The sequence below is a fragment of the Acanthisitta chloris genome, unplaced genomic scaffold (genome assembly GCF_000695815.1).
Source record: "Acanthisitta chloris isolate BGI_N310 unplaced genomic scaffold, ASM69581v1 scaffold43047, whole genome shotgun sequence".
Lineage (NCBI taxonomy): Eukaryota > Metazoa > Chordata > Aves > Passeriformes > Acanthisittidae > Acanthisitta > Acanthisitta chloris.
Genome location: NW_008681748.1, coordinates 1 through 15307, shown reverse-complemented (window position 1 = coordinate 15307; position 15307 = coordinate 1). Strand labels below are relative to the sequence as shown.

Genomic DNA, 15307 nt, shown 5'->3' with positions numbered 1-15307 from the left:
CAGCTCCCAAACTTCCATTCATTCCAAGCCCATGCGCAGACTATAAAAAAGAAATTTCCACAAGGAAATTACTAGCAGATGGAAATCAAATGAGAAGTTAGGCAGTCTGGTACCAGCTTATTTGAAATCAGTGTTTTATCAATCAATGAACCTACGAAGAGTCCATGACAACTCATGCACACAGAATTAAAATTCCACAATATAAAGCCTTACCCTGAACGACTGTTTGGTAAGTGTTCCCACACTTCAAAACACACGAAAGCAACAAAGCACATTAGAGATCTGACACTTGGCACATATGGTGCCAGTCACAGGGCACACCTTGGAATAAATGGCACTTTAGTGAGCAGCAAAGTCAGGTGACACTTCTAACACAGACACTCATAACAGCATTATTACAATTAACTAATGATTTCAATTATGAACTGAACAAGCACTTTAATCTTAGTGAAAAATTAATTCTGGGACCTGTTTAGATAAACAGGCTGTTAAGATACCAACAGGAATTCAGCAAACAGTTTATGACAATCAAGGACTTAAATACACCTCCCACTCCCCACCTGCCTCTCCTGACTGGACACATACACACACTGAGTAGCCATGTAAAACCAGTGCCAGAAAAGACAGGAAAACTTCAGTATCTTTGGATGCATTAATACTCACTAGAATATATTCAGCAGCTTCATTTGGAGGAGCAGCTTTCCTAAAGCTTTCTTCCTGAAAATGCTGCAGGTTTGTAGGTAGTGCAATACCAGAAGTCCGAAACCTGCCTGTCCCACAGGAACTCTGTAAACTTTCCCTGTTTGTGCTTCGGGCCAGCGAAGCCAGAAATCCTAAGTTACTTACAGAACTCACAGGTTCTTTGGATGCCTTGTTAGCCACATTTGTGATGTCCCTAGCCTCTGCTTCAGAAATGACATCAGGTCTTTTGCCAAGCGACTCTACTTTCACACTACAAAATCTAGCAGTCCTAGGAAAAGAGGAGTCTGCTATGCTACGTACTTCCAACGATCGAAGCAAGTTTGGGGAGGCTGCAGATCTCAAGTTACCAGTCTCAAAGCATCTGGGTTGTGCTTGTGGTTTCAGAGAACTGTGACGTGCCACTTGCGCTGAATACCGGAGAGGTGACAAAAGCAGGTTTTTCTGAGGACTTAATTCATGAGTACTGAGAAGCCCAGTGCCCATTGCTGCAGTGCTCAGCACTTTGCCAATAGGCTTCCTATGCTGCTCTACAACCTTAGACTCATCATCTCCATCAGACAATTCAAGCTCTGGGTTCACCTTTCCTATGTCATATATCTCACTACACTGCTCAGCCGTGTTTGCTTCTGTTAAAAAAGTAAAAGCATCTGATTCAGGTAGAAGTTTTTCTTCTGTTCCATATAGTCCTACATTTGTCAGACTTGGAAACAAAACAGCATCCTCCTCACTTGCTGAGGTGACATTTTCAGGTGCTTTGTCTGAATCCACAGGCAGGGATGAAACAGGAGTCAGAATACTATTTGTAGGTAGCTTTGCACTTTCTAGTTCGACACGAGATATTTTGGGTGGTAACCTGATGCTGCTCACTGACTGAGACCAAGAGTTGCTCTGCCAAGTGTTATCTTCCTTAAGGAAGTCTTTAGCTGTGGATGGCATTGTTCTACCAGCAGTGGCCAAAGTGGCCAATGCTGAAAGTGCGTTTTGGGAAGACTCCGACGGATGGGAATTCCCGGGAGGAGGTAGGCAGGACTGTCCGATGTGGGGGAGCACTCTCAGGAAACGGTGACGAGCAGCAGCCACTGAGCCACTGGATGGTCGAGGAGCCATTGGAGGACGAGGTTTCACCTTGACAGTTTTCTTGGGCTATTAAAAAACCCCAAAACATAAACCCCCAAAAAAAACACAGATACAACAACAATTAGTATTTGAATTCCAGTTGCTTTCAAAGACCTGAGACCATATTCTGAGCAATTCAGACAGTGTAAGGCCAGAAAAGATCAAATCATCATTTCTACTCCCCTGTATGTTATTAGCCATCAAGACTTCACCCCAACATCTGGATAATAAAATTAAATATTATCAGAAAACGCTGTAGGTCACGTGTGAGCCAAACAGAAAAGAGAAGCCCCAGAATGCTACCAAGTTATCCAGAAGAGTTTTGGGTCTCAAACACAACAAACAATGAAAGGGAGTATAATCTCTTCATTTTACATCTAGGTAACCTAGTCACACATGAACACCAATGTAATGTTCTATCTTCAAGATAATCTCATTCTCAAGTTTCTGTTTTCAGTTACAGTATTTCTAATGACATTTCATTTAATAGAAACATTGGTTTTTACCAGAGCAGTACTGCACAAAGATGCTACTTAAAGCGTTGGGAAAAAGAACCACAACAAACAAAACCCCCAAAACCCATCCATGCAAGTAAATCCAGGACCAGCAGTGAATTCTTTGAATGCAGACAGGTAGATCCAAGTAAAGCCAACACCCCACAGCAGCATGTTTATACAGTAGTGTTTACATAAACAACAGATGAAATCATCTACCCTTGATGACTTCACTTCCCAAGACAGTGCAGTATCTGACCTGCTCTTCAGAAGAGTCAGCACCAGAAAAGCCCAAGCCATTTTATGACAGAAGAACTGATATCACAGTATCACCTTTTTACTCAGATTCATGTTCTCCATCTTTGCCTTGAGCAGTTTCATTTTATTCATAGTAATTGAATTCTCAATAATCTGCTGGCCAGAAGGTGATGCCTCTGTCTCATCTTCGTCATCAGCGTATAAATTATAAACCGAACCACCGCTGAAAAGAAAAGAAAGTTTGTGTTCACCCTCTAATCACGTCACTTAATTAGATTTTCAATGCAGAGTATTCTCACAACTAGGAAGTCATATCCGTAGTTGATCTGTTGACAAAGCATTATGTAAAGCTGTATGCAGAGACATTTCGAATCCATTTATTCACATAAACATCCCTTATCAGAGAGCAAAGCGATGATGCCAAAATCTGAACACAGCCACACTTCTGGGAAGGTTGTTATACCATATACAGTTGGTTCACACTCACTATATATTTTACCCACAGAGGGGAAATCCAGTTCCACAAATGTCTCCTGAAGATATGGCCAAAGCTGTTAAGTGTGTGACTCAGACAACAAGCTGATCAGTTTTCCAAATTAACCAGACACTGGCATGGAAGGGAAAGTCCAAATTTCTATCCATCCTGAGGGGTGTTCTCACCATAAATGGAAATGGAGGGGTCACCCATGTGGATGTGATACTCTAATTCTCCTTTTCAAAATAAAAAAAAATAAAAAGAAAAAGAAAAGATCAGTTTAGGTTTCCAAAGAGTCTCACAGTGGGGAAAAAAAATAAATCAACTAGGTTTCCAAAGAGTCTCACAGTGGGGGAAAAAAAAAAAATCAATAGATTAGAACTGCTAGTCCCAAGACAAAATATTTAAACTCAGTAGTCACTGGAAATTTATAGCATCACATTGCCTTCTTCCATTCTGTATTCTAACAGAACACAAAACCTCAATATTTTAAAATCAGCACCTGACTTGTTTTTCCTACAAAGGAACAAAGCATTAATCACTAACACACATTCAACATTTGACAGTGAAATGAAAGAACCATTAGGAGTGTCCAATTCATTACAAATTGATGCATTCTCAATATTGTATATAGTACATTTTACTTAAAGTGTTCTAGTTCTTCCATTAGGCTGTCAGCACCTAGAAACCATGACAATCAGGCAATTCCCCTGTGCTCGTACAAATGTCTTCACAGATTTAACCAAACTTTCTACTCTCCAGAAGAGATCAAGGAAGAACTAAAGGTCACGAGGAAGTCAGTACCAGAAAAAGTATCACTCATTACAGCTGGCATCTAACCTGATTCTTGGAAATGTCCTGCTGCCCTTAGTCAAGGGCCAGTACTTATTTCACTGACTTTTCAAACCCCTTTCCTAAAATGTAGCAAAATTCCCAGGGCAGCACAGCTGGGAGACATCTTGAAGAACAAGATGGCAGCAAATTCAAAGCCAGAGTCAGCAAAATAGGCCAATAACTCCTTACCAAAACCTGAACAGTTCCACATGGGGACAGTCAGCATGCACATCATATACCTCTCCTGGTAAACACCCAACAGTAAAAAAATGATAATGTCAGAATTTTAACTCTGCAAAGACTTAAGTCACCAACTCGAAACAAGGGGTGTGTCTCATGTTTGCTTGCTTTTTGTGTTTGGTTTTTCTTTTTTTAATGCAAAAATAACTGTTATCTTTTTTCTTCTAGTGATGTGTGGCAGCAGGTCAAGAGAGATTCACCCCCTCTGCTCTTGTGACCTCACCTGGAATACTGTGTGCAGTTCCGGTGCCCTCAACATAAGAAGGACATGGAACTGTTCAAGCAAGTCCAGAGGAGGCCATGAAAATGATAAGAGGACTGGAGCATCTCCCCTGTGGAAATTGTCCACCCTAGTTTTAAATGGGGGAAAAAAATGGACACACACACGAAAACTTGAACATGTAGGTAGACATCATGGAGCCCATTCTACTCAAAGTTCAAGTTCCTTATGACAACTTCTTGCAGTAACTCATGGAATAGCATCCACAGTCCCAGCTCTTTGGATTGGTTTGGATGTTTGTGGGAGTTAAAAGGTTAAACAGGAACAATGTGGAAATAGGCACAGTATCAGTGAGAACAAGAATTGCACCAGCCTGCTCCTCTTTCCAGCAGTGTATCTAGCCCAATGCAGCAGCAAAATTCTCAGTTCTTACCAATTATGCTTGGTTTAACCTATTTAAAATCTACACACAATACCATATGTGGCTATTTACTGAGAGAGTTCAGAGGCTAAAAGATAAGGTCACAGATCTAAAACATTTTTATTTTCCTTCCCTGCAGTACTTGTGTATCAAACACTAGGTCTTTCTACTCTGTATAACAATGTGGGAATTCAGCCTTGATATTTCATTCAGCCAGCAGTTTTTAAGAACAGATCTCTTACAGAAGTTTGTAAGAGCAGTATCACTGAATGCAAACACACTGAATATAAACCCAGTACAAAGCTCTTGCTTTCACTTGCAAACAAAAACATGAATAGTCACATAAAACAGCACAAGCCTTAGCCTTAGGGAAAACACAGCTAGTTCCCAGAGCAAGGACTCCTTTCCTTACAGTTGTACAAATATTAAATTCTTGAGGGGATAAAAAAAACCTACCCAAAAGCTGCAGTGTACAACCAGAATGTAATAATTTTAATAGATATTACCAATTTTGATAGCTTTAGGAAAAATAAACCACTTACTTCAATGTAGTAGGTTAAGTGACATACTTGCTCTTCTGATGATAACAGCACTTTGATTCTTTGACAGTGATTGACACAAGTTTGGTACCTCAACAGTGACTAATCTGAGATCTAATTACACCCAAAGGCTAGCTGTATTGGTAATTACTTAAGTACATTAAAAAATCCCTACAAAAAAACCCATAACAAACGCCTCTCTCCCCCCAAACCAAACAAAACTCCCAAAAAAACCCAAGCCAAAAAACCCCACATGATTTTGCACTGCCAATCTATCTTCCTGACTAATCATTTGCTTGAGTCATATCCATGGGGAAAAAAACCCTGATGCTGTCAACAGAGAAACATGAATAAAACTGAACAAATGTCTTAAGATGGAAGAGAAAGTATTTAAAAACAGTTTTTAATATCTTACATAGTCAAACTGACTCTCCTGTGAAATGTTCCTTTCCAGAAAGGGCTGGAATGTTGAGAATTGCCTTGAGTATGAGCTCAGCTGTATCTCACTATACTGATGCACACAGCAATGGAGAACCACCAGCATGACCACCGACCACACAGCACTACTCTGCTGTTAGGCCACCCAGTTACAGCATTTTGAGTGCCCTTAGGGAATAGTTCTTGCAATATTCCAGATACTCTTTTGATAAAGTCCATAAATAAAGCTGAAAATTATACAACAAGCCCATTTTGAAGAATATAAAGATGAAAACCAACTTTACCTCAGAGATTCAGACAATGGCGTTAAAGTGCCATCGCCTCGGTCTACCACTCGGAAGAAGTTCAACTGGTCTCCTTCTCGATATACTAAGAAGGTAACTTGTTTGTTGGATGGCCCTTTGTCCCAGATCTCGTCTCTAGCAGGATCCACGTATTCAGCCATTTCCCTGATAGGGTCTTCCACAGGAACTACAAAGACAAAAAACCCCAAACAAAACCAAAATATTATTATCTTAATCACCTTTAAGAGCTCAGAGCAGTTTATAACAGGAATTCCCAACCTAGAATATATGCTGAGACTTTTTCCAAGTGAAATTACCAAGGGCATTTCCCCATTTTCATTCCTATACAAATGATCCACATAGCCATGTTTATTATCTGACTGAACCAATGTCTGATTCTTACCAACCATATTTTAAAAACTATTTGTATAATGACATTATAGCATCATTTTTTCTGCAATTCTTAGAATTGCTGATTTCAAGACTTGATGGTTCTATACATAGAAATATACTTACACTATAAGTAAACAAAATGAAAACAATGGTGCATTTAGAATCACAGAACCATGAAGGTTGGAAGACACTGCTAAGACCAACGCGGGATGGGATGGTGACTCCACCACCTCCCTGGGCAATTCCCTATTCCAGTGGCTGACCATCCTAAAAGTGAAAACATTTTCCCCTACATCTCATCAGAATTTCCCATCTCAGCTTATGACCATTCCCCCTAGTATTCAAATACTTGCTATGCTAAGAAAGAAAAGATGGGGGAAAACCCCTCTATTTTTATTAAGTATTTTTCCAATTAATTTGGATTGTCTAACTCCCTGGGCAATTCCCTATTCCAGTGGCTGACCATCCTAAAAGTGAAAACATTTTCCCCTACATCTCATCAGAATTTCCCATCTCAGCTTATGACCATTCCCCCTAGTATTCAAATACTTGCTATGCTAAGAAAGAAAAGATGGGGGAAAACCCCTCTATTTTTATTAAGTATTTTTCCAATTAATTTGGATTGTCTAAAATGCTTAACTAAGAGTTGTTTACAGTTGCAAAATATTGCATGAAAACCACTATTTTTAACTGGGCTAACACCTACCTCTCCTGGTGTTAATAGGTCCACCCCTCATAGCCAGAACTAACTTCAGTGTGCAGCCTTCTGAAATGCTGTAAATAACAATACATTCATGTTTAGAGCATTTTCTGTTGCTTATGCTAACAATCACTTAGAAACATTAGTTAGAAACATGATTTTATTCTATACTTACCTATAATCATTCAAACAATAGTCATCCTTCAGTTCTGTATTATTCCAAATTAAGTGCTGCTGAGAGACAGGAATACCTGAACAAAATAAGCAAAAAAATGACTTAAACTTGGGAGCTTGGTGGGAGAGCTTCTGGGGTGCTCTGATCTCTGAAGAATGTGGGGGCAATGGATAGAAACTGGATCACAGGAAAAGAAGAGAGGAAGCAGGACAAGGACAGGCACCTAAGCAGACTTCAGTCATGATATCCAACCTCCAAATAGCTATTAAAAACAAAGGCTCTTGCTCACACACAAAGTTCAATCTTTTGGCTCAACAAGGGTCTGTAGAAATGTTCAGCTGCCGCAGGCTTACTGAATACTTGCTCTTTTCCAGTCATCAGCTGAGGGAGGTTTTTTCCTGCTACCTCTACATCAGAACTTTATCTACTGACAGGAAAAGCAGGATAAAACTTCTACCTACAGAACTGCCGAATAATTTAATCACAGACTGATATTCTGTATTACTCACAGTACAAAGTCACATTAAGGTGACTGGTGGCAGCTCTATCACAGTGCTGACAACTGACAAGGTGTTTTTATCCCTGTTTGGTTTGGAAACTGAAGGTTAGTATATACAATTTAGTACCATAGCAGTTAATGAAACTTCATCCTACAAAAGCTTTAGTTTTGTTCTTGGAGTTCTTTTAGGCCATCAGAATGCTTTACTACTAATCTCCTGTAAGACTAATTTTCAACTCAAGTTCTGGGACGATTTGGCTAACTATTTTTTGTTAAAAGAAAGTAAACATACTGAATATTTGTTCCTTACTAAAAATCCATATTCTACACAAATAACTTTTGTTTCTTTTTGCCTGCATAGTCAACTCATTTAGATACAGCTGTAACGCACATTAAAGATTATAAGCATAAGCTGGTGCAACCTGAGGTCTTCAGGAAGTTTTACAAGAATGGTGCCACCTTCTGAATTTTGGACAGATACAAATGAGGACAGTTATGAAAGGATGAGAAATCTCAGTCCACTGATAAAAAAACTCCAACAATTCAGGCTAATGGAAGATGAATAGCTGCCTCTTTTTGTCTTTGGAAATAACCCAAAACCTTCCCTCCCGCATCAAAAACAAGTTGTTCAATTTGTCTAGTGAAATCCAGGTAACTAAGATCTCACTGTGCATTCCTGACAGATGTTAATTAAAATGAAAATCTATGGAGGCCAAGAGCTACTTTTTCAAAAAAGGTCTAAACACTACTCCTCAGACTAAGAAACAAAAGCTATGAACATATTTTCCTAAAGGTTACATTAAAAAAATCCCTTATATTTTTATTCATTGAATGTTCAGACACTCAAAAGGAGATGCAAGAAGCAGTGCTGTACAGTAAGCCTTCCAAAATACATCTGGCAAACGAGGAACACCAAAATCAGAGTCTTCCACCTGGTTTCCCAAAACATCTCAGCTTCCAAAGGCTTACCAGAAGGCTTAGCAAGTGTGGCAATAAGTCAGCTCAGTAGCCCCTTCCTAGCTAGAGGAAGGGCACAAAGCTACCAACACCAGCAAGGACGAAAAGGGGTCCAGATTCTGGTTGAAAGTCCAAGCAGATTAAACAGGCAAATAGAAGACATACATTGTGCAGAAGGGGGAATGCACTTTGGAGGAACTGTCATTGTTAAGCTTTAGAGAAGATGAAAATTTCCTTTTCTCACTGCAGCTCATATCCAGATCTTCCCTTTTCTGAATGAGCAACACAACTTTACTCAACTTGGATGGTATTTAACAGGAATCTTATATCCTCTGAAGTCCACAAGATATTTATGAGGGAAATATGTTCATAGAGTAGACTAACAAAATTGCTACTACACTGCCAGCTATTTAATAGCTGGTTATTGGTTAAGTCTGCAGCATAAGCAAAACAAGAACAAGCTGGCAAGAGTCAGCGAGTCTACAGTGAAGTTCTTTTCTGTGTTGTTTAGCACTCTTCTGATTACAAACAATCATTACTGTCTGCATTTGTTATGGTTTCAGCAGCCTCCAAGGAGCAATTTCCAATTACTTTGATAAACTGAGAGAGTATTTGTTAAAAAGCCTGGCTGGCAACTGGCAGTACTGGAGCAAAAACATGTTTTTGCTCATTCAGCAATGACAATGTATTTTTGATGAAATGAAGCGATGAGAAGACGATACTCTGCTGTAATTGGAAACAGACACATCTTTATTACTTATTCCCTTTCAGGCTGCTTTCTTAGAATTCTGTATTTACACACAGAGGAAATGGTACGTGCTTTATAGTTTCAGGGGCAGCAAAATATGCATCGGATGTCCCTTTTCTGAATTACAGTAAGGATTTCTTGAGGAGACATTTACACATGCAATCAGCATGTAGAACTGCCAAGAATAAGGACAACTGTGAGATATCCATCCACCATCCCCCATTCCTAAGCAGCACATGATGTTATCACTGGCCTGCTCTAATTTGGTACTGAGTGGTAGGTGAGGCACTAAGCTACATGTCAACACCCAAATGGAAGTGACCCAGCCAGGTGATGCTACAGGAGGACAGAGGAGTCTGCATACTATCCACTGAAATGGCTGCAGATGCGCTGACAATCTGACCTACTAAAATGGGGGAAAGGGAAGAGAGAAGCAGGTACTTTATCCTGTCTCTGAATCAGCATATCAGATAGAGCCTTAAGCTTCCCTCCTTTACTCTTCTTTCTGACATGCTAAGTAGGGCTGACCACAGAAACTGATGTGGTGAAGTCTGACCCAGAAAAAAAATGCCTGTAGGTTTCAGAACAAACTGCATTTTGTGTTGTGGGTACAAGGTTACTATGTTTAAAAACACCCCAACCACTTCACAGTCAAAATTCAAACTATGTACTTATCTTCCATTCAGTGTTGAAATTGCTGGAGTTTCTTATATGTTCCTGCTTACAGAGAGGCGGGGCTGGCACTACAAACTAGTTACACTAGTGAGAGGTTCAAAGGTTCACAACTTAGTGCAGCAGAACCATTTTCCTCCCCGCCAAACCCCCCAGCTGACAGTAGCTGTGGCAGTGTAATGGCAGTCAGCACTGACCTATTCTTTGTCTGAGCGACTGACAAAGAGGAGACTAACAACAGCAAATCACCAGTAACTGAACACAGGCCCACAAATTTTCCTGACAAAGGTGACCTTACTTTACACCTTCCAGATGCCTCTCAACCCATCCTATCTGGGCACAGCCTTGCATTCACAGGAACACTTTCCAGCTCAGACAAGGCACAAGCTTAAATAAAGCTTCATGAACTTCTAATCTCTATCAGCACAGTCAAGAGGCAAATAACAAAGCAAATAAAAGACATGGAGGAAAAGTAGTAAACAGAAGAAAAGCAAGATGGCCTGTGTTAAAAACTCGTTACACTTGTGCAATCCAGTTACTCCAATCCTGGCAGAAGCACAGCTATTTTCTCTAAAGCAAGTAATAATAAATAGTATTGTGACATACTCTGAACTCACAGAATATTAAAAGAAATTACAACATCCATATGAAGTCTGTGCGACATTCATCTAGCTCCTTTTGTTTAAGGTGAAGCTGCTGTACACAGGCAGCAAAATAAGGACAGCAAAACAACCAGAGGAATATAACAACTCGCACGATGAATTGAGAGTACACACACGTACAACAAAATTATTGTTCCATCTGTCGTTCCCTCCTGAACACAAGCATTTCAAGTTAAGATGTACTCTGAAAGCTAGTTCTGTTTTCCCCCTGTATAATAATACAAGAACAAGAGAGCACCTGAATTTTCATCTACAGAGGTAGATGTTTCCATGTACACAGACCATACAATTCAGTTGCAAATACTCACAGAGCAAACCATGACCAAGCTATTTTTCTCTTATTTTGAAGCTATGTAACTGAATGCCTTAACACTCCACACCTCAGAATGCAAATGAATTCCCACAAGCTAATAACAATAATACCACCACCAAATCCCAAAGGAAACCTCCTCCCTTGAGACTCAATCCTATCTTAACAAACAAACATGTTCACAGGTATTATCTATGGTTCTTTAACAGATGAAAGTATTAACCACTACTAGGAATACACTCCTGAATGTTCCTTCTGTAAACTCCAGAGTAATAATTGGTGTTTCTAAATGAAGAATGCTAAACTTAGTCCAGACCAGCAGCGACAATGGAGGAAGCAAGAAGAGATCATAGAATCACAGAATTTTAGGGGCTGGAATGGGCCTTATCATCTAGTCCCAATCCCCTGCCCTGGGCAGGGACACCTCCCCCTAGACCAGGTTGCTCAGGGCCTCATCCAGCCTGGCCTTGAACACTGCCAGATCTCCCATTCCTTCATCTTTCAATGAAATCCTGCTATTTTAGGCACCACTCGTGTTAAAGCTCAGTCTTTAGTGCCACCTTGAAACCCAGATACCATCCTATTCATGTCCATCAACACAGGATCCTGCCTTGGAATACAATTCATCAACAAGTAAACCCAATGGAGTAGGCAGCATTGTGCTATGCTGCTGGCTGTGTGTTCCAGCTTTGATGCCACCAGTAGAGACAAAGGGAGCTATTTCTCCCCCGGTGAACCGTTTTAAAAGGTTCAGGCAGTGAATCTGAGACTGGGAGTGATTTACCCTGAGGGCTCCAAAGTCAGCATTGCAATAAATTGCATGGAACATATCTGAGGACGAACGCCTGGACCTGATCCAAGCACACATCAGATATGCTTTACCTTCAATTTACAAGTAGACTTGCACTGAAATTTCAGATGCATTAGAACACATTAGTAAGTTTTTATAAATATTCTTTACTGACTAAAACCACTGAAAACAGAGAGTTGGAGATATGGAGCTCTTTCTTAGTAAGGTACCAATGTCTACTAGAGCTGTCTAAACATCTCTTTGCATATCAGATCGCTAAATAGGCACCAAGAATGACAAACAGTACCTGAAGTATACAAAACTCCTAACATGCCATCCACATTATCCTTTTTTATTACAGAGTAGACAGTTGACAGCCATTGACATTCCAGTTGACAAAGATCAGTTTGTCTTGATTTAGTTTTATCATTATTAGAATTAGAGGCATTGGTAACATACGAATGAATTGGTTAACTTCTGATACAACTCTAGATTTTGTTCCTGGAGGTTTCAAGTCTCAGCTCATCTTCTCAAAACGTGTCTTTTTGCATGCTTACATACTGTCATCCTCAACACCCAAATGAGTCCATGGAGACAATACACATACTAGGGACCCAGAAGCACGGAGGACATCCTCCTGCCAGAAATGCAGAGATTCACACCCCATGAAGGTTGACACAATACAATAGAAAGTGAAAACCATCACCAGAAATAAGAACAGTTTTCTCCTTCCCATGCTAAATCACAACAAAATTACTTTAGAATTTTTGCTCTACCTGGCTGATTTACTGCTTGAACTTGTGCACTATAATAAGAACTTTGCCACTGAAAAATTGTTAATTACTATTTTTACATGCAGCAGCAACCCCAAATGGAAGACAAATTGAATTTGTCATTATGTATCTGTACCCTCTACATGTAGCTGATCAATTTGGTTTCACCCTCCCTCCCATAATTCATATTAATCAGGACATTACACATATTTCAACCCTGCTCTAAAGTATCAAAGTATTTCAACTGACTTCTCACAATTCAGTGATAAGCACCAGTGAACTCTTATCTTCCATGTTTTAGGAAATTTACTCATTAATAATTAATTCTATACATCAGGCATCTAAGCCATCATTACCTTATCATCCTATGAACTGCAACATGTGAACAAAACTCTGAATGAGCAATATTATAACTTCATTTCTGAGCTGTTCTTCTAATGAGAAATGATGATGCTTTTGTAACTGGGCATATCCAGCCTACAATAACAAGCTGTAGGTATAATTCAGCAAGTCTCTTCACAAGTCTCAGGCTTTGGACTACAGGAAATTCAAATTCCTCTTCCTTACATCTCCCACTGGTCTCTTCATGCATCCTTTAACACTCACCTGCTTTCTCCTGTACTCTGTTGCCTATGCTCCCTTTTACTTCCCCCTTAGTTAGCATTCTATGCATCTCTCCTACACCTATGTTCAATTATGGAGCAGAAAAAGCCTTTCCTTTTCTTGTTTCAGCTCTGGCCTCCAGGAGCATCTTAACACATTCTCTGACTGGTGATGAATTATAGCCCTGTCCACAGGAAACAAAAGCATATCCACACAGCTGCACTAATGTGCCTGCACAGATGTAAACTCTAGTTACCTGCATGGTAGAGCTTCAGCTATGTGGATCCTACCAACAAAAAGTCACCCCTATTGTTGTAAAGCTTCTGTGTTTTAAGACTTGTGCCAACTACCCTTTTTTTTTTAATCCATCCATTAGCATAGATTTCCGTAAGAGGAGGAGAGTGTGTTAGAGTCAAGCCTCAAGCATGACATTACAGCTCCCAGAGGGTGGGTTCCACACAGACAGAAGCACAAACAACATGTACAGGTATACAAAAGAAAGAGAGGATCCCTTTTTTAAAATTTAGCAACTCTGGTACTCTCAGCTTGTGCAGCTTACGCAGTCCTTTAACCCCTCGGAAGTGAAAAAGAGGACGTAGTCCATCAAAGTAGTTAAAATATGTGTATTTAAATATTTCACACCACATTATTTCACATAGGGTCACTCTCACCATAGAGGGAGAAGGGTAAGACAGGACTAACCTACACCTTTTCTTCTCGCAAAAGCATCACGATTGGCTTCATAACTTAGAGGTTTTCACTTTAAAAGATGCGTCAATTTCATCACTTTAAGACAAAACGTTGCTCAGCCAGACCTCTACCAGCAAAAGACCACTCACCTAAACAAAATTCAAACCAGGAACTTAAAGCAGCCTTTGGGATCTGCCTGCACTGCAGCTGCTCTTAGGACTGCAGTATCATAAAAAAAACATTAACTAGTTAACCTAATAAGCAACAAGCAAAGCAGCTAGTTTAAAGTATGCTGAGTTACAATATCAACACATTGCATGGCTCAAGTCTGTAACCTTGCTAGCTAACAAATGCTTAAATCAACGAACCCACAGACTTTTTAAGATTAACCTTAATAACTGCATATAAAAAAACCCTGACCAAACCACCAGAAGAGCAAACATACCAATTCCAGGGAAGCCTAAGCCATGAGCTGATAGGGAAAAGACAGAACAGGAAAAGAACTCAACTCCAATTAAACCTAAGCCATAAACTGAGTGCCTAGTTTATATATCTATTACTAAACATGACATTTAAGATTTCTGGTTTGATTTTTGCAATTTTTAAAACCAGCATTCCTCTAAGGTGGCAGAGTTTACACTGAAATAAGAGAATAGTACCTTCCAGTCTCTGAATTTTAGCTTTCACAAAAATAACTGTTTCAAAGGGGGAAACTCGCAGTTCAAAGCATGTTCCTGTGAGTGTTTCAATGAAGAGCTCCATCGTTTCGTAGAAAGGAAGTTTGTAGTGAAATGGTCCCATATTATCTTCATTGAAAAACGGTGGCTCTTTCTTGTTGGCCATGACAAAGGATTTACAACTTCCTTGTAAGAAGCTCTGTCAGGAAACTACATTCCACTTCTAGCCAAGTCAGCTCTGAGGACAGGTGTGATGCATTGCTGTTCATCTTTAGGATTTTGCACCTGTAAAAGCAAACAAACACAGTCCTGACAACATCTGAACGCAGCTGTTAAAGAGAACTTCCATTAATTCGTGATGAACAATTAAACGCTAAGTTATTATCTAGGAGGTGCAAGATAACCACAAATTACGTTAGTAACGTTGTAGCTTTAAGGGTCTAGTTTCAATGAGTGCTCCAGGTGCTCCCTGCTACCTTTACTGGTTTTGTTTCCACCAGCGCCATGACAACCCGACGCCCAAAGCCTCCTACAAGGGCCGAGCCCTCCGCAGTGTCAGAGACGGAGAAAAACTCACAGAGACACAAAACCAGGGGCCGGTCCGTGCCCAGGGAAGGCAGAGCTGGCAGCGGCAGCG

At 40.0% G+C, this 15307-nt stretch overlaps 1 protein-coding gene across 1 annotated transcript in view; it reads right to left on the bottom strand.

The window, feature by feature from the left end:
* Window positions 1-14836, bottom strand: part of ZFAND4 (zinc finger, AN1-type domain 4) — a 19701-nt gene extending 4865 nt beyond the window's left edge. Inside the window, exons 1-9 of the mRNA XM_009078199.1 lie at window positions 14653-14836; window positions 7290-7365; window positions 7121-7188; window positions 6022-6208; window positions 5565-5579; window positions 5330-5352; window positions 2646-2824; window positions 664-1845; window positions 13-40 (exon numbers count right to left, since the gene is read on the bottom strand). Of these exons, the coding sequence (XP_009076447.1) occupies window positions 13-40; window positions 664-1845; window positions 2646-2824; window positions 5330-5352; window positions 5565-5579; window positions 6022-6208; window positions 7121-7188; window positions 7290-7365; window positions 14653-14836 (1942 nt within the window). The remainder of the gene's footprint in view (window positions 1-12; window positions 41-663; window positions 1846-2645; window positions 2825-5329; window positions 5353-5564; window positions 5580-6021; window positions 6209-7120; window positions 7189-7289; window positions 7366-14652) is intronic.
* Window positions 14837-15307: the final 471 nt, after the last annotated feature.